Source organism: Tinamus guttatus, unplaced genomic scaffold (assembly GCF_059628265.1).
Source record: "Tinamus guttatus ecotype Peru unplaced genomic scaffold, ASM5962826v1 Tinamus_guttatus_pri_ptg000601l, whole genome shotgun sequence".
In the NCBI taxonomy this organism is placed as follows: Eukaryota; Metazoa; Chordata; class Aves; order Tinamiformes; family Tinamidae; genus Tinamus; species Tinamus guttatus.
Window position 1 is genome coordinate 757,762 of NW_028289135.1, and position 19,032 is coordinate 776,793.

The 19,032-nt window shown below is 34.2% G+C and overlaps 1 protein-coding gene across 3 annotated transcripts in view; it reads left to right on the top strand.

The window, feature by feature from the left end:
• SMOC2 (SPARC related modular calcium binding 2) overlaps positions 1-19,032 on the top strand; it is a 133,120-nt gene that overhangs the window by 60,673 nt on the left and 53,415 nt on the right. For 2 of the 3 annotated variants that reach the window (XM_010221567.2, XM_088534869.1), the window contains exons 5-7: positions 5,724-5,771; positions 7,933-7,983; positions 8,773-8,847. In XM_010221567.2, the coding sequence (XP_010219869.2) occupies positions 5,724-5,771; positions 7,933-7,983; positions 8,773-8,847 (174 nt within the window). Of the gene's footprint in view, positions 1-5,723; positions 5,772-7,899; positions 7,984-8,772; positions 8,848-19,032 lie in introns of all 3 variants that reach the window. The other variant, XM_010221563.2, reaches the window with a different exon arrangement.

Genomic DNA, 19,032 nt, shown 5'->3' on the forward strand with positions numbered 1-19,032 from the left:
TATTAAAAGTTATTTCCCACTTTAAAGCCTGTCTAGTTTAAATGATTTGCAGAGCCTTCCATGTATTTAACCTGTGGATAAACTTTAGTTAAAAAAATAATCTTCAGTCTAATCCACTTGATGTAGTCTAAAATGGGATATATGTTGAAGAGTCAATGTTGCATGACAATGATTTGTGAAAAGTCATATAAAATGTTCACATTTTAACGTGACACTGTTTATAATTGGGTTAGGGCTCCAGAAGACACAGGTAATTAGGAGAGCATTTATGTGCTTCAACATAAACAGAGATGTTTCTGCACATTCACAACTGTGCCCTCTTTGAAGGTGTAACCTTCATTGCTTTCTTTGCAGTATCTATTGGTGTCATAAAGCCTTGTAGCTTCCTCAGATTCACCTACATCAGTAAAGAAAGAATTATGTATAGGCTGAAATTTCAACAAGTAGTTGTTTGATGACTGTCATAGTATATGACTTTTTGAGTCAAAGTTTTGCTAAATTGCTTAAGGTAAATTCACTTGATTTTGTGTATTTAGTATTAAGGAGAAGCTGCAGTGTAGTTTCACAGAAAAACTCCACCTCTTGCTAGATAGCAAGCCCTAATTCCCCTCAGTGGTATATTCTTATACATAGCAGATAACCTGACAAATTGTTTCAATATATATATATATTTGAGGCATGGAAAGAGAAGTTAATTTTACAGACATGTCTAAGGAAAAGGGATTCTAGCATTCTATTCTAATGTATAGTTCAGGGATAAAAATACTGCTGTTGGGTTCAAGTGGACAAGCAGTACCTGATTCTGCTGCATGCAAGGCCGAGGATAGTTCTCTAGCTGTCATTAGATCCTTTGGGACTGGCTCTGCAGAATTTTTCTTCTGCTTGTGCTCTTATGTTTACTGCTCACCACTTTTCTTTTGTCTCCTAGGAAAGAATTCCAGCTACAGTAGAATTCAGAAATGAACTAGAAGCACTGGGGTATTTTGCAGTTGTAGTGGGTAAGGGTTTGGTCTTGAATAGATGATTCAGTTAAGAGGACAGATACAGATTTTCTCAGAGAGTTACATAAGATAGTAAGGCAAAACTTTGTGCTTACACTGTCTGAAGAATTACACCTCTCTCCATTTCTCACTGTATGCTCAGAATTACATTGTTTAGTATAACAGTCTTTCTTTCTTTCTTTCTTTCTTTCTTTCTTTCTTTCTTTCTTTCTTCTTTCTTTCTTTCTTTCTTTCTTCTTTCTTTCTTTCTTTCTTTCTTTCTTTCTTTCTTTCTTTCTTTCTTTCTTTCTTTCTTTCTTTCTTTCTTTCTTTCTTTCTTTCTTTCTTTCTTTCTTTCTTTCTTTCTTTCTTTCTTTCTTTCTTTCTTTCTTTCTTTCTTTCTTTCTTTCTTTCTTTCTTTCTCTTTCTTTCTTTCTTTCTTTCTCTTTCTTTTTCTTTCTCTCTTTCTGTCTGTCTTTTTCCACCAGAACTACTGATGTCTGACAGAACACCACTGATTCCCTTTTATATTTTTTCTTTAGCACTATTATGCACAGAGATTTCAATCAAAATATTAGTAGGTATACTGAAGTTGAATGGACATGCTCCTGTCTTGACTAGCAATTGGGGAATCATATAGTTTCCCAGATTATTGTCCCTAGTCAATCTAATACATTATTTTTGTGGTTGCTAACCTCTTTGCAGGCACTGTCTGTTTCTTGATATTGAAAGCAGATTTCTTGTAGTAATGGCATCCTGACAGCTGCATTTTTATGTAGCCTTCACTTGCCTCTGTTTACTCTGCAGGAATGGTATTACAGTTGTTTCAAAGAGGTTTATGCACTAGTACAAGGCTTTTATTTTCTCCTGGGATCACTTTTGCTACTTTTTCCCTCTAGAGTAGAAACCTTGCAGACTGTCAAAATGATAGGTAGAGTTAGTTGTGAACACTCTTTTGGAATGATTTTCTCATAGGAAATATGGAACCATCGTATGTGTGAAAAATTCTCTCCTAAATAAAAAGTTTCAGTGTTTTTAATTCTCTTTCAGCAGTAATTGGACAGATAAGTCTTTCCTAGATCTGCCTCGTATTTACTTTGCAATATGGATAGGCTGAATAAATTTATCCAATTTTTTAATTCCTTATCCACATAATATGATTCTTCCTAAAGCTCTCTCAGATCCTGCAATAGAAAATATATTTTTTATGTGTCTGCAGTATCTGCATGAGCAATTAATTGCTCACTCCGCTGTTGTGGTTACTCTTACTAAAACTGTCTTTTTTGCTAGGACAAAAGATATGAGAGGATGGAGATTCTGTAAAAAAAGAAAGACTCTTTCCAATGGAATCATGTAAAAACCTTCTATTTAATTACTGCATCCTTACCTGAAAAAGCTCCTCATCCATCCTTTCCAGTCCTTCCGACACCCACACTTGCTACTGCTAAAACACACATGGTAAATCTTAAAATGCCATTCTACTCCATGGGTATAATCTGCACTATTCCAGGAGCAGTGGTGAGAAGGAGAGTAAATCAAACACATTCCCATGACAGCTTTAAAAAGACAGCTCCTTAAAAATGATTTATGTCCCCCAATGCTTTCACTAAAAACACCATATGTAAAATAGACATTTTTACAACTCCCCATTTCTGTTATCAGCTCTGCAGAGAACTGTAGAAATTCCAATACCAGAGTCCTGGGAAATAGGTCAGAAATCGAGAGGCGGGTGGGAGGTGTTAAAATTGTCACAGGAATATGAAGTGTTCTTCTATTGTAGGATTTGTCTGCCGCTACAGCTCTTCTAGTTTTTTACCATAGCATGGCAATGAGATGGCAGTGGGCTACTGATATGTTTTATTGTCCTTAGAAATTCATTTGCTTTGCATTTAAGATGCCATGTATTCTTTAAGGCAAAAATACGAGTACCTTCAAAATTCACAACTCTTCCCATCTGTATAACACTATCATCAGATAATATAATGAAAATGCTTATATTTGTAAAAGCGTTTTTTTTTTTAGTTTCTTTTGTTAACAGAGAAATACTGCTTTTGTTACCTGAGAAAAATTTCCATCTGTGAATTATCTAGTTCTTCTGTCCCTGTACATAGTACTTTCCCTCTGCATATACACTCATACACACATATGTAAATATAGGATATGTACAGTTTATGTTCCTGTTTCTTGTTCTCGGCATTCAATAATTACTTATCAAGTATTCCTTAGCAGAAGATCAGAAGTTATTATCCAGAACAGGTAATAGTAAGCATTCCCTTTCTCCTTTAAATTCCAATAATATATGATCAGAACTATAGCAAATATGTATGCTAAAATCATAAACGACAAAAATCGTATCGCATTCCCTGAAAGATTTACCAGGCCTCAGATATTGTTTGACTGAAACTGGTATGAATTGTGAGTTTTGTAATAAACCAAGGCAGGAATATTTCTACCATTTAAAAAAAATCAGAATCATGGATGGAAAGCTAAGCAAATGGAGGAGATAAGTATATATGAATTAGACTGGTACTAAATTATTCTTGTTAAAATAATGCTGATGAATATAGCATCCCTCCTTATCGCTTCTTGCCTTCTCCACTAACATCAATGTATTTCTGTGGTGTGATTCAGTTGCTTTTAGTGCATTAAAAACTTGAAAGTTGATTTGTATTGTCTAATTTTTAGAAATGTTATAAACCATGATTTCTGCTTGTTGCCTGACTGAACATTTGAGCACTTCTGTCATGAATATTGAAGAAAAAATTTTCTAAATGCTTTCATTTCTTACTCCTATCACCATTTAATCCAGAAGTACTTCTAACTCAAAGATATTCAGAAAATTGTAGGAATAACAATATAAGTTCACTAACATTCCCACCAACTCAGACTGAATACCAAAACAAATTTTCTGCCAATATTTATTCATATAAATTTAAAATCCCAAGTGAAAGTATGCTAAGGACATTGATTTTACTTTCTGGGAAGTTCTGTGAATATTTTCTTTAGCTTCCCACGGGTGTACACAAAAATGAACATCAGTCTAGGGAACCTAATTTCCCAATCTTCATGTAGTTTCACAGTGAAATTATTTTCACTATGCAATAGCTAGTCTTTGTGAATGCCAGCATGTCCCTACAGCCACCAATTTTCTTTCAAAATGTAGGTAAAAGAACACAAAGCATAGCAAAAAAAGTTTTTTTTTTTTTTTCTGATTCTGATTCATTTCACATAGTCATTTCTCACCATTTCACATACATATGGAGTAACCTGAAGGCATCTTGATGTTAATGTAATCGGGAAAGGCTTTTCCACTTTTAGTTTGGATATGGATATGGATATGGAATACTGTATACATTTCACAGATGCTTTAAATTGCTTAGATAGGAACTCAATTTTCTGTTCCATTTATAATGCTAGTTCTGAGTATGTAGAGAATAGACATTTCAATTTAAGTGTTATTTAAATTAAGGGTTTCTTTTTTTCACAGTTTGTATGGCAAGTGAGCTATCAAGTGGGTATTCATAAAAACATGCCCCTATAAGGACCTCCTTTGTACTGTCTAATTGGTGTAAATCTCTTTACTGTGCTAGTGAGTCAGACCTAAGACCTCCGGATTTGTAAGAAAATTTATAATTATATTCCTCTGCAGAAAAAATAAATTGAGAAACTACGTAGTTAATTGTGGCTGGATGAAATCTGAGGAAGGAAAGATTTGGAACACTTGTCTGTAGTGCAATTAGAGAAAATCTGTAATTTCATACCCCGTGCTTGCTATACCTGAATCATTGTACTTGAATTCCAGGTGAGTTTCTTATGAAATTCAAGCCAGCCCCCTAAAATTTCAGTTCTTCTGACTTCAGATAGCATGAGTACAAGGATCTGCCTTCTCTTCGGGTTGAATAACAGGGGTTAGTGTTCTGAATTAATACTGATGCAACTTTTGCCAAGTATTTTGAATTTCTGATGATTCAAACATGATACAAGAAAAAAAACACTACCACAAGAAGTCCTAACTAGAATATTTTCAATATGAAAGTTTAAAAACTTCATTAAATGCTGAATTCTTCAGAAGGTAATTCAACTTGACTTCATGGTCATATATTCTTTTATGGAGGCTTTCATATATGCATGCCAGATTTGTTATATGTCAGCTGTTTTTTTCTGTGGCAGACTTTCTTGTCTTAATTTCATGCTGAAGTAACCATCACTTCAGAACGGTAAATAAGGCTCTGACATAGTGAGTTTTCCTCCCTAAAATGTTTATTTTAGTACAAATGTATTATAGTACAAGGGTGGTTTTTTTTGTTTGTTTGTTTAATTCCTAATGAATTTAGTTCTCCCAAAGGGAAATAAATTAACGTGATTAAGGAAACCAAATCATTTTGAGATATGTCCTATGCCAGAGACTGCAAGTGAATAAGATTTCAAACAGTGACAGGACTATGCACGTGTTGTAGGATGTGACATCTGTGTGTCTGCCTCGAAAGGACAGTATGAATGTACAGAAGATGAACATGAACTTGTATTTATTTAGTGTTTAATGTCATCCCTTTCGCTGTTTAATAAATGTATCTATAATCAATACTATGATAGTGCAGATATCTGTCAAGCTGTAGTCTCTGGCTTGCAAAAGAATTGTCTGCTATTTATGGTTGTAATAAGCATAGAGGAATCTGAACTGTCTTAGAAAACATTAATAATGAAAGTAGTATTTTTTTGGTTAATTCCTTTTTCCAAACGCAGGTTCTGTAAGTGAGAAATTACCACAACGAGAAGGTGCTGGAAAAGCAGGTAAATATCTTAGAATGCCTTTAAATAGAAACTAAAATAGCTGTAGAATATAACTTTCATTTCTCATAGTTTCAAAGTAACAGTGTATATATATAATGTATATTATATGCATATATTATATATAATATATAAATATATGCGTGCACATGTGCTGTTGTTTTATATGCTTATTGAAGGCATTAGTAAGTTTTGGCACATAAATATAAATATATGTATGTGTGTGTTTGTCTATAGATGCTATTTTCTAGACTTGGCCCTATAAGATTTACTATACTGAGCTGATGAGAAAACTATTTTTCTTTCCATAGTTATTCTCCCAATTCTTCTCCTATTCCAATTTTCTCACTAGACAGATTATTCTATCTGTTTGCTAAAACCAATATGCTGGAGTCCCAACATCCCAAGAACTGCAGTCATTGCTTTATCTTCATAGCGACCAGTGCTTGAGTTTTCTTGAATATTGCACTTTTTCTATATTGTGATTAACTCAACTGATGGCTTATATTCATGGCCAAATGATTATTGTTAGTAGATCATGGTACTTATTATGTCATCAGAGCAAAATTCTAACACAGCTGGTAGATATAACTGAGAGAGATATTTGTGCTCTAACCAAAAGTAAAGCGCTCACTCTTTAAATACTTAGATAAATTTAAAAGACTGCTGAAAATAATATGGAAAATATTGCAGTCAGTTACCCAGTTTTAATGACTTTATTTCTATATCTTCTAATGCAAATGAATATCCATTTTGATTCACTCTAAGTGTAATTGATAGAATTTTTCAGAAACTTTTGTAGCATTATAATATACCAAGCATTTAAATAAATTATTGTACTGTTAGGTTAAGAAGATCAGTATTTATTTAATGGCTAATAATGATAAGGTATTTAATAATCAGTGGAAAATCTTTCCTTTACATATTTCCAGACAAATTGTGAGCTCCAGTAACCTTAGGTTTCCCATTACTTTCTGGGAAAATTCCCTTTAGGTCAGGAATTCCATTTTTGGTTTTGAGCTATCTAACATTTAAAACTTATTACTTAAAACAAGAAGCATAAATGAACATAATTTATCATATTTCCATCTTCATCATATATATTTACATCTCAAACGATAAAGTCTCATTTTACTTATGCTTTCTTTTTACTCTTCAGCCTGAACTTGCAGCACAAAGGGCAACTGTCTGGGTTCACAGGTGGTTCCTGGTTCTTCTCAGATACCACTTACTTCCTCTCCCCACCCTTCTTCTAACCAGTCACTACCGTATGTTTTAAATAAAGTAATTTTATCAAACACACCACAACCTCTCAAGAGACCATCGTAGATTTATGAATCAGCTCATCTGTTTGAGTTAAAGATCTGACTTCACAATTAGTACAGTTGAAATATTTTATAGCTCAGTAATATAAAAGCTTGAAAGAGCATGGCAGTAGTTTTTGGAGTAACCAAACATTTAATATACTCCCCTTCTTTCCTGTCTTCCTTCTACCTGGCTCTTATGGACTAGCCTGAGGTACTTGTATAGGTGTAGCTGCTAGCATCATAGCCAGGCAAGCTTTGTTGGGTTCATGATGTTCTCTGTACTGCAGAGGACATGCTCCAGATCTTCAGGTCTGGTCTTGAAGATTAACCTCAACAGAAAGCTTAAAGTTGGCCTGAGTCAATTTCTTCTTTCAATATGTCCTGCACAAATTTACAAGAGAAGAGGATCTGGCAGACCATATTTGATGCAGTTCTGCAGCTTGCTTTCTCTGGGTACTTTAACAATGAAAAAAAAATCCAGATGGATTACTCTGAAGTTATAGTTATGCAACTGCTCTGAGATTCTACAGCTGATATTCTGCACTGAATTTTGTTAACAATAAAGTACTACATGCATCTTCATTGTGAAAACAAAAGCTTTTTGTTTTTTGAAAAGTGGCTGGGTGCATGGTAAAATTTGCCTTCATAATTTGCCTTCAAAATTTGCCTATTCATTTATAGTCTATAGTTGGTAAGTGTAATATATCTGTGCTTTGCAATACATATTAATGATACTTAAATTACTGTTTGTTTACCGGACTATGTGCAAATCATTAGTATCAATCACATATATACACTTATTTAGCTTACTCTCATAATTGTAGTCTCCTTGCAAATCTTTTCCATTCTGAATTCAGATGATGCCTCAGCTCCTGCGCTGGAGACTCAGCCTCAAGGTGATGAAGAAGGTGAGCACCCTTAAGTATGGAAATAGAACAATATTGAACTGTAGAGAAGGGACCGTATACCACAGCACCAGATGTTCCTTTAGAAGGAGGATAATGAAATTTAAAGTTGAAAGTAAAAATTGAAGGTTCCACACTTTTGCTTATAAATAACAAATTTAACGAGATAATTTTGATGCAGCATTATAGCAGTGTGAAACTGATTGTCCCTTTTAAGGCTAGAAACAGTTTTAAGTTTAAGACACAGTAAAGATTAAAATTGTATGGCTAAATAAGAAAGATGAAGGATAAATTCTGTCCATACTACACGGCTAGTAATAAAAGGTTTGTGTTTTTCCAGAGTTATTTACGTCTGGTGAAGTTCATTGTTCTCTAAATGAGATGCTCAGGGGCTATATATGCAATGCTATTTCTATACTGAGACACTATCACTCAGTGTAAATCTGGCAGAATCCGATCCAAAGTTATTACGTGTTTTGGGAAAACATCAAGATAATTTTATTTTGATTAAATATAATTATGTTCTACAAGCATTTCTTTCAACTTTTTGTATGATTGGAATAAGGGAGGAACTTTTCAAAAGGAGTTAGGATGCTAGACATTGCTGTACAATTTTCCCTTTGTCTTCTCATGCATGAAAAGTTCACGAAAAATTCAACTGTTTTAACAGAAAATAGTGTGCCCTTTTCTTTTTTATGCTTGAGTATCTTTAAAACTCACAGTTAATATTCAGTGTCTAGTAACTTAAAAATCTGTGACATTTACAAATTTTGTTTTGCTCATTTCTTCCAGATATAGCTTCTCGATATCCTACATTATGGACTGAACAAGTAAAGAGTAGACAAAACAAAACCAATAAAAGCTCAGGTAAGCATCTGTGGTATCATTGCTTGCCATGTATAAAAGCCATGTATAAAATCTTATTAAAACTGAAAGTATGAAAGTGAAACTCATTTCAATAACCATTATGCTTCTACTCTCATCACAGTAGTAACTTAATGTTTTGCTTTGTGATGCTTTTGTAGAATTATGTGTCATACATTCATTTTATATGGAAGTATTTTTGGCCAAGCTTCAGTTGGTGAAAATTGATCACTCCACTAAAGCCTCTGGCCCAAACCTGCTTCTTTCATTTTATACCTTGTCTTTAATTCTTTCTGTTTTGTCTTTCTATTGTCATTATTTTGGTGATGTGTAGCAAGAACATACTTGTAAAATGATCATGTGGGTTATTAATTTTGGTGGTCAATCTTAGAAGACAAACTTGAAAATCCTATCAGAAAACAGTTAACAGGAAACTGTAGACAATGTTATCTGTTCGTTTCTTCTATCACCATATAGTTTTACAGTCATCGGGTATTTTACACAATCATTACCATTTTAATGGAGATTAATTATATTGCCTGTTTATAATTGCTAAATTATGGCTTTGCTTTTTCACTGCTGTTCAGAAATGAGCTTAGGAAAGCTGGGCTAGAAATTCCAGTCAAATGTGTAAAGACTGAAGCCTCTCAAATACTGAGATATATTTAGTGCTTTGATGCGCTTTTGAGACTTTCCTCATTACTCCTTCCTTTCAGTACAATAATCTTTAGAGAAATTTCCTGAGTTTCCTGGCTGGAAAATTGTTTATTCTCAAAGGAAATATTAATCATAAAGGCCATGACGCACTCAGTAAATCACCCAAAAGCACCCTTAAGATGCAGTGGAAATGGAGCTTATGCTTTACATCAAACACTGTGCTTAAGTATTTTACTGAACAGAGGCCTGAGAAGATTTAAGAAGATAAGCAATCATAATTTAAAAAGACAAGTAGTCTTTATAAGAGGGAAAGACATTTTCTTGCTAAGAGGTTCACAGATTCCTTTATATAAATTATTTTTAACACCAAAGCAATAGTTATTAATGCTTTCTCCTCTCCTTAACACTCCAGGAGGGACTCAAGAAAAGGACTTTAAACAGTGTAAGCAAGGGCTTGAACCAAACGCTTTTCATGATAGAGTTTTGTTCTAGAGAGAGCAGAATTCCTTTGGGATTTCTGCTATGTAAAACCAGTCTGTAGCAATATGTTACTTTTAGGGGTATTTATTTCATTTTTACAACATTAGAAACCAGCGAGGTCTGAAGCAAGATTTGAAGAGTTTGAACCATAGCTGTAGTAATTGAAAGTTTAAACACACAAACATACAAACAAAAAAACACCAGAGGAAAAGCTGGGATTTTTTTAATGGGAGATTGTAAACTCCAGTTCATCTAAGGTCCTAATTACAAAAAAAAAAAAAAGGAGCATAGAAACATAGTCTACTTGTACGTACTGTGATTGCTAGCCTATGGTGCAATAGCATCAAAAGCATTACTGTGTTGGATATTCTATGTACATAAAGCCTCTGAAGAGTTTGCACAAAGGCTGTCAGCAGACGCTACCACGTACTCACTGATACTGTTATACCAGGTAGCCCAAGTGCTGTGTGTGAGCAGTTATTACATAGCTAGTCTTGCATCAGTTTATAAGCATACCTGATGTTCTAGAAAGGATCACTGCTAGCTCTGCTGTTACTTTGTTTATCTAAGTTATAGGGCATTATCAATTAAAATGAATTCAAGGGTTTTAACTCTTGGATTAATTGTGTTAGGCAACACATTTTTGATGTGTTTTAGTAACCCATGTGCTTTTAAAAAAATTATTCTGGTGCAAATAACAGAATGACCTAGCCTAACCCCCAGCAAAATCATAATGCTATCAATTTCATATAAATTGTATATATAAAAAAACAAAGAGAATCATAATACTACAAATTTCAAACAAATTGCAGTTATCCTACTTACAGGCTATCGATTTTAGTCTATATTGCTCTTAGTTTTTATATTTTTTGCTTGAATTTACATCCTAATATGTTATGGTCGACAAATTATGAACGAAGATTGTCTTGGTTTGAGAAATTACCTTGTTCAGGAGAATGTTTTTGAGGGTTAAGGCTCACATTGCATTTATTTTACTTATCTTAGAGTGGTTTGCTTTTGCTAATGACCTACCAATAATCAGTCAATAAAATAAATGTAAGCTTTTAGTATTTGGAATATAGAAAATAATGTCCTAGGAAATTCTGGCTTACATTAGTTATCCAGTGTTTTTGTAAATCAGTCTCAATTAATTTGCCAGAGAGAAATGCCATTTGGAATATTTAAAGATGCAGAGCATAAAATTAATGGATTATATTTCCATGATGTATAATGGTTTCTGGTGCATATTCTAATTGTTGGTTCAGAGAAATAGACTTCTGCTGCTCTTAAAAGGAGCTTGCAGAAGTGGTATTATGCTTAGTAACTTTTAATGACAAAATGTTACTCCTGGCAAAATCCCCTTCAATAATAGCTCTGTTTAGAATAATGACTGCAGATAGAAACATTTGACTCTGCATTTTAGCTATTTTTTTGTGTGTTGAAAATCATTTTCAAATGTTATATTTCTAGACTTTTTCTTCACAGATTTAGGAAAAACATGTATCCAGCTTCTAAATAATGTAGTATTTACTGAGATTTTTTAGTTTTATTTATACACTTCTCTGCCTTCACAGTTATTTTAAGGGTTTTTTAAATTATTTTACTTCATTTTTTCATGGACCTTTTATCCCTTCACTCCCCATTGATTCTCCCATTTCACAAAAATTATTTCGGTTTTGCCATAGCAGGTTGGCAAAAATAAGAAGATTTATAGCAACAGCTAGGAAAAAAAAGGAAGGAAGCAAGGAAAAGAAGGAAGGAAGGAAGCAAGAAAGGAAGGGAGGGAGGCAGAAAGGGAGGAAGGGAGGGAGGGAAGGAAGGGAAGGAAGGAAGGAAGGAAATACTTAGCTATTTAGTTCCTGAGTAAGACATCAAAATTAGCAGTCAATGCACTTTTGTCTGTATGTAAATTTTGTGTTTAAGATCCATCTGTAGTCAGTGGTGAGTCAGCACAGATACTGATGTCTATAGAGCAGTCACTTCTCTCATGAAATTAACACACTTGGCTAGTTGACTAAATATCTGGACCGCAATGAGTGTGGTGACTATTAGTACATAGCTCATGCGAAAACACCAATGTTTTAGATCCCTCCAGTTGGATGAACTGAGTACTAACCAATATCAGGTGAAAATCCATGTAGCCTTTTGTAAAGTTCAAATGACATAAGGGCTTTTGTCTTAAAGAAAGGAGACATTTTAGGTCTTCGACAGTTACTAGTTATTGTAGCCTTAGGACTATTTGCAGCGAGGATATGGATGGAAGGTGTTACATGGCACTGTTAGTTTTCCCTTGATAAATCTGGCCTACCAGCAGATTGAGAACCAAATGTCACATTTTTCATAGGATATATATCATTTTTTGAGTCTGTGTCCAGACAAAGAAGGATAATTTGAGCACTTGTCGCAGTGGTCTTTGATGCTCAGGATTCACTATGTTGGCTTGAATTTAGGATGCAAAATATCTCTAGTAGCCTGGTGTAGCAGTACTTCCAATGATAATATTACTAGTATTTTAAAAATTCTTATAATACAGAGTAGTACATTACTGAGTTAGTAATTTTTAAGTACACATCCATAACACACATGTTAATGAGAATAAATAACTTGCAATATGAAATTTCATTAATACAAAGACAAAAAAAAAATACATAGTGTAGAATATACTTTCGTATTTGCTTAAGATGATTACAGGTTCTTGTGTTTATATATTTAAGTTTAAAGCGTCAGGATCATATAATACATCAGTGGGTAAGACACATTAAAGTTTCATGAATTTTCCCTTCTGTTCTCATTGCTTGTTATTAATATTTATACTTTTTTTTTCCTGCTTCCTTAAGGATTAAATAGGAAGGCATTTTTAGCACACATGATTTATATCTGCATTGGTCAGTTGGGAAGTTTATTTAGCAAGCATTCTGTTGAGTATTATAAAATTTGGGTTTTATTTTTTTGATAATCTCTTATGATGAGTAAAACAGGAGACAGGAAGAAATTGCCATTTTTTTTACACTTGACTTTGATCCATGTGTTACATTTTAAATGCATGAAATCATGGGTAGATATTTAGGACCTCTGGAAATCACTGCCAGAACTCCCAGACATCGGTGGCACAATCATTTATATTCTGTCTACATGCTACTAGTTCACCCAAATTTCCAAATTTCAACTGAATCAGGCATAGCCTGTAATATTATGATACTCTTAATGCCAGCTTTATGCTTTCTTCTAGCTTTGTGTTTTTATAGGCTTTAACCATGTGTTCAAGGCCAAGCAATACATGACTCAGTGTAAAATAGGGTAGGCTAAGAGAGGCTAAGAGAGGATTCATTTTTGACTTTGGTTTTGTACACATGAAAATATATAACTTTTTATTTATTTTACTGACAGTAACACTAGTATAGTAGTGTTTTATTGCAACAGTCTCAAAGCTTTAGAAATCTGTTACAATAGCTCATCAATGAGATCCAAAGAGTTCAATCTAACAGGAGTTTCATTCTCAAAACACCATCTAAGCGAACAGTTGAGTTACGTACATAGTAATGTAGAACAGACTGCAAATACAAGTGAAAAAATAGTATAACATGGACTGTAAATACATTCTTAAAAGAAGAAAATAGAGAATTTTAAAATCCTGTAAATGTGAATCCATCTAACTATGCATCTGTAGTAAACACTTGTATCCATTTGTCCATTTAGTCAGACTCTATTGTTAAAGTCTGTTAGTGAGACTGATTAATGTGACAAAGTGACTTTCTAATACTGAGCATAGTTTCTCTTAGGAGTTCATTTGACAGTTTTGAAGCACTCATACATTTGTGTTTTTCTCACATGGAAACTATGTTTATTGTCAATGAGGTTTCTTTTTTGTTTGCTTGCTTTGTTTTGTTTCTCAGAGGCAATTGTTCCAGCGGGATCCCTGCGCCCTGATCTTTCTCTAACAGTCACCTTTTCACAAACATTTTTAAAAAAAACCCTTTTCCATGCTTAAGATCTCACGTTGAATTAAAGCTGAACTAGTCTAATATTATTCTGCCATGCCCACCTGGGCAAAACTCAGTTTTGAAGTTAAAAATCTGTAAGCCTGCATGAAAAACCTAAAGTAACATTTTTTTTTCTAATGGAAATTAATGTAAGAGTTTGTGTGTGTCTCCAATCACATCAATTCCTCTGCAATTGTAGAAAAATAAGTAATTCTCATTTATTGTCACATTTTCCACATGTTGCTCTTTTAGTTTTGACTCAAGAAAAATTCTGTGTAGCTGAATATGTGTGATCTAGCAAGAAAAAATAATTCCTAATTACAAAAGTATTGTAAACTAATTATACTTTTTCTAGGGATATTTTGAATTAGGCTTATTTTTCAAAGTGAAGATTTGAGGTATGAGACTAGTCATAATAAAATAAAAATATATATGATAGTAAACTGAGAAAGGAGTGAAAGATAAAGGTGAAATAGAATATTTTAAAAGCTTGTCCCCTCCTTTCTATCAATAGGGATTCCAAATACTTAGGGATTTGGCCTATAGAACTGTGGCAGATAATCTATGCTCAAATTTGTCTGTTTTCAGTGCTTAGAAAGGGCTAGGCAAAAACTTGAAAGAAAGTGACTTTAAATTCAGCAGAATAGATAAGTGCGTTCAAAAGTCAAACTCTGTATACATTACACTCATAATAGAGACAAAGAAATTGAGTTTAGATTAATATATAATGTGGATTTGCATAGGAAAGCATAAAAGCCTTAGCCGGACTGGCTCATTAATTGCAAGCAACTGACTTAAATATGTAAAACATTTTTTTTTCATGTTATTTTTTCACTCAATTGAGCTCAACAACATAGTTTCTTTGCAACATGTGGGGAGGTATCAACCATACTCAAAGATGGGATTTGCACTCCCAAACCGCATTGTAAGTAGAGTCATTACCTGTGGCAGGAAAAACAGGAAATGAGAATCAGTTGCCTTGATTTGGACATCTACTGCCATTTGATATGCCCAAGGGTGTCTGAGACGTGCATAGGGCTGGGAGACAAGACATCCTACTGGAAACCTGTGCCTTCCTGGCATCCAGGTTTGATAGTCCAGAGGACTTGAAATAGCACTGGAGGAAGGATCAGATCTCTAGGGATTCAGGCAATGAAATGTAATTATAAGGCAGAACTACTGATTTTAAGTATAATTTCGAACATATAAATTTGCTAGTAAATTCACACATGAAGTCTTCCAGTTGCTGCCAAACTTTGGAGAAGCTAAAATCCAGATATTAATGTGAACTTTGTGGCTTAGGTTCATTTGCAGGCTAATTAACTCCACAAGAAAAAGCACTAGCATATTTTTAAATGACATCAGTAGCTGAAATATAAATGTTTTCTGATGATCACTGATCTTGCTTATGGGGTTTGTGAAACTCATGGCTGTTGGAAGACATCAGCTAATAGACATTTGGCCTGCTGTTATCTCAGCAAGTTGTGTGTGATAGATGAGAGAAAGACATTTTGAGGAAGTGGGTGACAGAACTTGAGATGGAAGAGGACTGGAAGCTTCCAGGTGTTAGGACCTCCACAGTCTCTTTGTGTTGACCCTGACTGCTAAATCATTAACTGTTCCCTACAGAGTTCCCAAACGAATAGTTACTTGGAGTGAACTGTAATTTGTGTTTTGTACTTTACTATAAAAACAGCATTGTTAAGAAGCTGTTGGGGAGGGAGATGCATTAGACACTATCATGGCTTATTATATCTCCTATTACGTTAATTTTAAGTATTTTTAAGACAAGAAGATAGCCTTTTCTTTTTTCCTCCTCCATTTAATTCTTTCTTGCCAGGAATCAAAGTAGATTCAGACTAATATTTTTAAAGATGACCACTGAAAAACTGGTGTCTTGGAAACTGCTAGTTGTTCACACTGTTAGGTCCAATCAGTGATTGGATCATGTTTTCAGTACCAACTTTTAATGCTTGTCCACATTTAGCTATTACGCAAATGGAGAACAGTATTCTTCAGCTTCTTCATCAGTGAAGGGAATAACTTTTCAATCAACTTTGGGCCCCTTTTTCTTGCCTTGCCTTGCTTTGTTCTGCTTTCCTTCTTCCCTTCTCTTTTCTTCCATTTCTTTTTTCTTCTTCCTTTTTTTTTTATTTTCCCTTTTTTCTTTATATTGCCCTTTTTCTTTTTTTCCCTAAAGTAGTAAAGGAAAATTAGTATTTTCTTTCTGTTATTTCAGGCTCTTCCAAGAAGATAAACCTTTCCAGACCTCCCCAGAGTGCTTGCATATTATGATACATTCCTATTTTGCTTGATCATACTTAGTAGAGTACTGTCCTATCTTTAATAATCTTTTTTTTACAAGTATTTTCATTTATCTTCATTTTAATTTTACATATTAGTAATCCTTCCTAAACATCAAGTTTTGACATTTTTCATTTTTGCCTCCCACCACAGGGACAGATCATCCCATTCTAAACCTTTTTTAAAAAGGTTTTTTTTTGAGAGAGAGAGTTCTGTTTTACATCTAGTTGATGTTCTTTATGTTCAGGATGTTCTTTATGTTCAGGATGTTCCAGAGTTTTATTAGGCCCCCACTAGGGCAGGCCGGGGCGGGGTGGGAGAAGGATCTGCCTTATTCAAGGTTGATAATTTCTGTTTTACTGCATGTGTTAAAATTCAATGCCAAAAGATACTGATCTTCCCTGAACTATTTTTAATTATATCATATTACTTTCTGCAGCAAGTAAATGACACAACAATTCTCCTGTTCTCCTTTAGTTTTTAAACATGCATTTCAAACCACCAATTGCCCACAGTTTTCTAGACATCAGATTGCACAATCATAAAAGCATAAATAGGATTCATAAATCCAAAGTGGGATGACAGGCTAACAATTTATATATATTTTATTGGAGAATTAAAAAAAAAAAAGAAAGAAAGAAAGGTAAATCCTGTTAGTGCAGAGATACATATCAGATTGTATCTCTGGGAAATAGACAAATCTTCCAGTCAGGAGAGTTTGGATCTGAGCTATGATTTCTGGGCTGTGTACAGGAAGATAGATCTGCAAGAGGGCTGCGTATTTTGCAGCCATCTATACATCCAGAAGGGTCCACAGTAACAGCTGTCTGACCTTCTTTGCTCATGCCAATGACCTGATAATTATGAGAAATATTCATGTTCCATATCTTGTCTTCCCTGTCTCTCCGAACAGGAGGAAAAAAAAAAAAAGAAAGCCCAAGATATTTTTCTGATTTGGTACAGACAACTTTTTCTTGATTCCTGTGTACTTTATTTGGCAAGAAACCTAGGCCAAGAGTGAGTATGTGAAATGAGGCACCTTGATTTGTAGAAAAGCACCTCAACTACTGTCCTGTATTTTTTTGAAATATTGAGAATCCAATACCATTCTTGGGTTCAAGCCATTTAAAAAATTCAAATATTATAAAATAAAGGAAATACAGAGAACTCTAAGACTCTCATCTTTTCAAAACTCCCATAAACTTGTATTTCTGTTCTTGAACAAGAAAAATCCCATCTTCACGTGTGATCTGATAAAATAACCCTGGAAAATACTATCCTTAGAGAAGAAAAAAATGTTAAAGATTTACTATTTTCATGAGGTGAAAGTGGGCTATTCTGACAAGTTTTTTTTCCAGCTTTTACAGCACAGATTACACTGTTCTGAAAAGAATGTAATTTTCTCTTTCTTTTACTAGAATCAGCTGTCCATTCTTCCATTAATTAGGTAAAAGAAACTTTAAAAAAAACCAGAATATTTATGGGAAAATATTTTCCTGTTAGTATTTCCTCTTAAACTGTGACATTCTGCTCTATGACACGACCATGGCACTCCTCATGGCCTCCCACTGATATTAATGAAAATACTGCCGTGGACAGACTGACAGGCATGTAATATGTATTAGCACTGGTGTTTGAAGCCAATATTTTGCTTAATTTTCCTGATATCTACATCTTTGTCAGACTGAATTCATTTTTAGATGTTCCCTTGTAGATCAGATTGTGGGACAACACAGTGGTTGAATTTTAGAGGGATTTTTAGTGGGATCATTTGTCACATATTACTTCCAACTTTCTTTACTAAGCTACAAACTTCCTGAAAAGACTGAAAACTTATGCTACAATTCATGTATAACTTAATTATTTTTAATTAAGTGATTGGCTTTTTTCCTTCTCTAATGTTTGAAAGAAATTGCCATGTGATACAGGAACTTTTTGTGGCTTTATCAATGTTAGCTTTTTCCATTTGGTACAAAAACAAGAGAAATTTGACTCTTACAGGGACTTCTGTTAGAGGAGTGAAATTCACCCCCAAAACTGAATGCTGGCCATATGTTTGCAGGGCAGCTATTGTATCAGCCCAAGCATGTACTGGGGCTGCAGCATCTGCTTTTATGGACTCTTAAGATCTTGGCACCATCACCCACGGATTCTTTCCTTCAGCTTTTCCCTTAATGCAATGGCTCTTCTGTTTGGGACCAATGCAGAATCTCCCTTGCCTGAAAAGCCACGCTTCAGGTCATAATTGGCACGAGGGAACTTGTTCCAGTCAAGCTACATTTCTAAAATACCACTTTGAGATTTTTTCATCTTTAAGATGTTGCATATACCCCAAATATTGTATTATTCCTGGCCTGCTTTCTTCTTCACTCCACACTGTCCATCACGCTCTCCTCTCTCATAACAGACTGTTCCAGACAAATCCTCTACACTCTATTTTCCCTGCACTCTGCCTAAAAATAACATTAACTATTGTTACCATAATACACTAGATTTCTATGTTACTGGAGAAGAAGCAGTGGTTGAAGAGACAGGCCACTGTTTTTCATTATGCTATTTTTAATACCTGTTTCAGAATAAAAACAGCAGGCCAAGTATCTGCATTCAACCACAAATGAAGCTATGTTTAAATAAGATCAAGGCTATAAATTAAATTTCATATCTTAAATTCTCTTGGTGGACTACAAAACACAAGAGAAAAAAGAGAGTGAAGCCTAATATCACAAAATTGTTGAAAATGCAGTGTCCTCTGAAAAACTCTGACTCC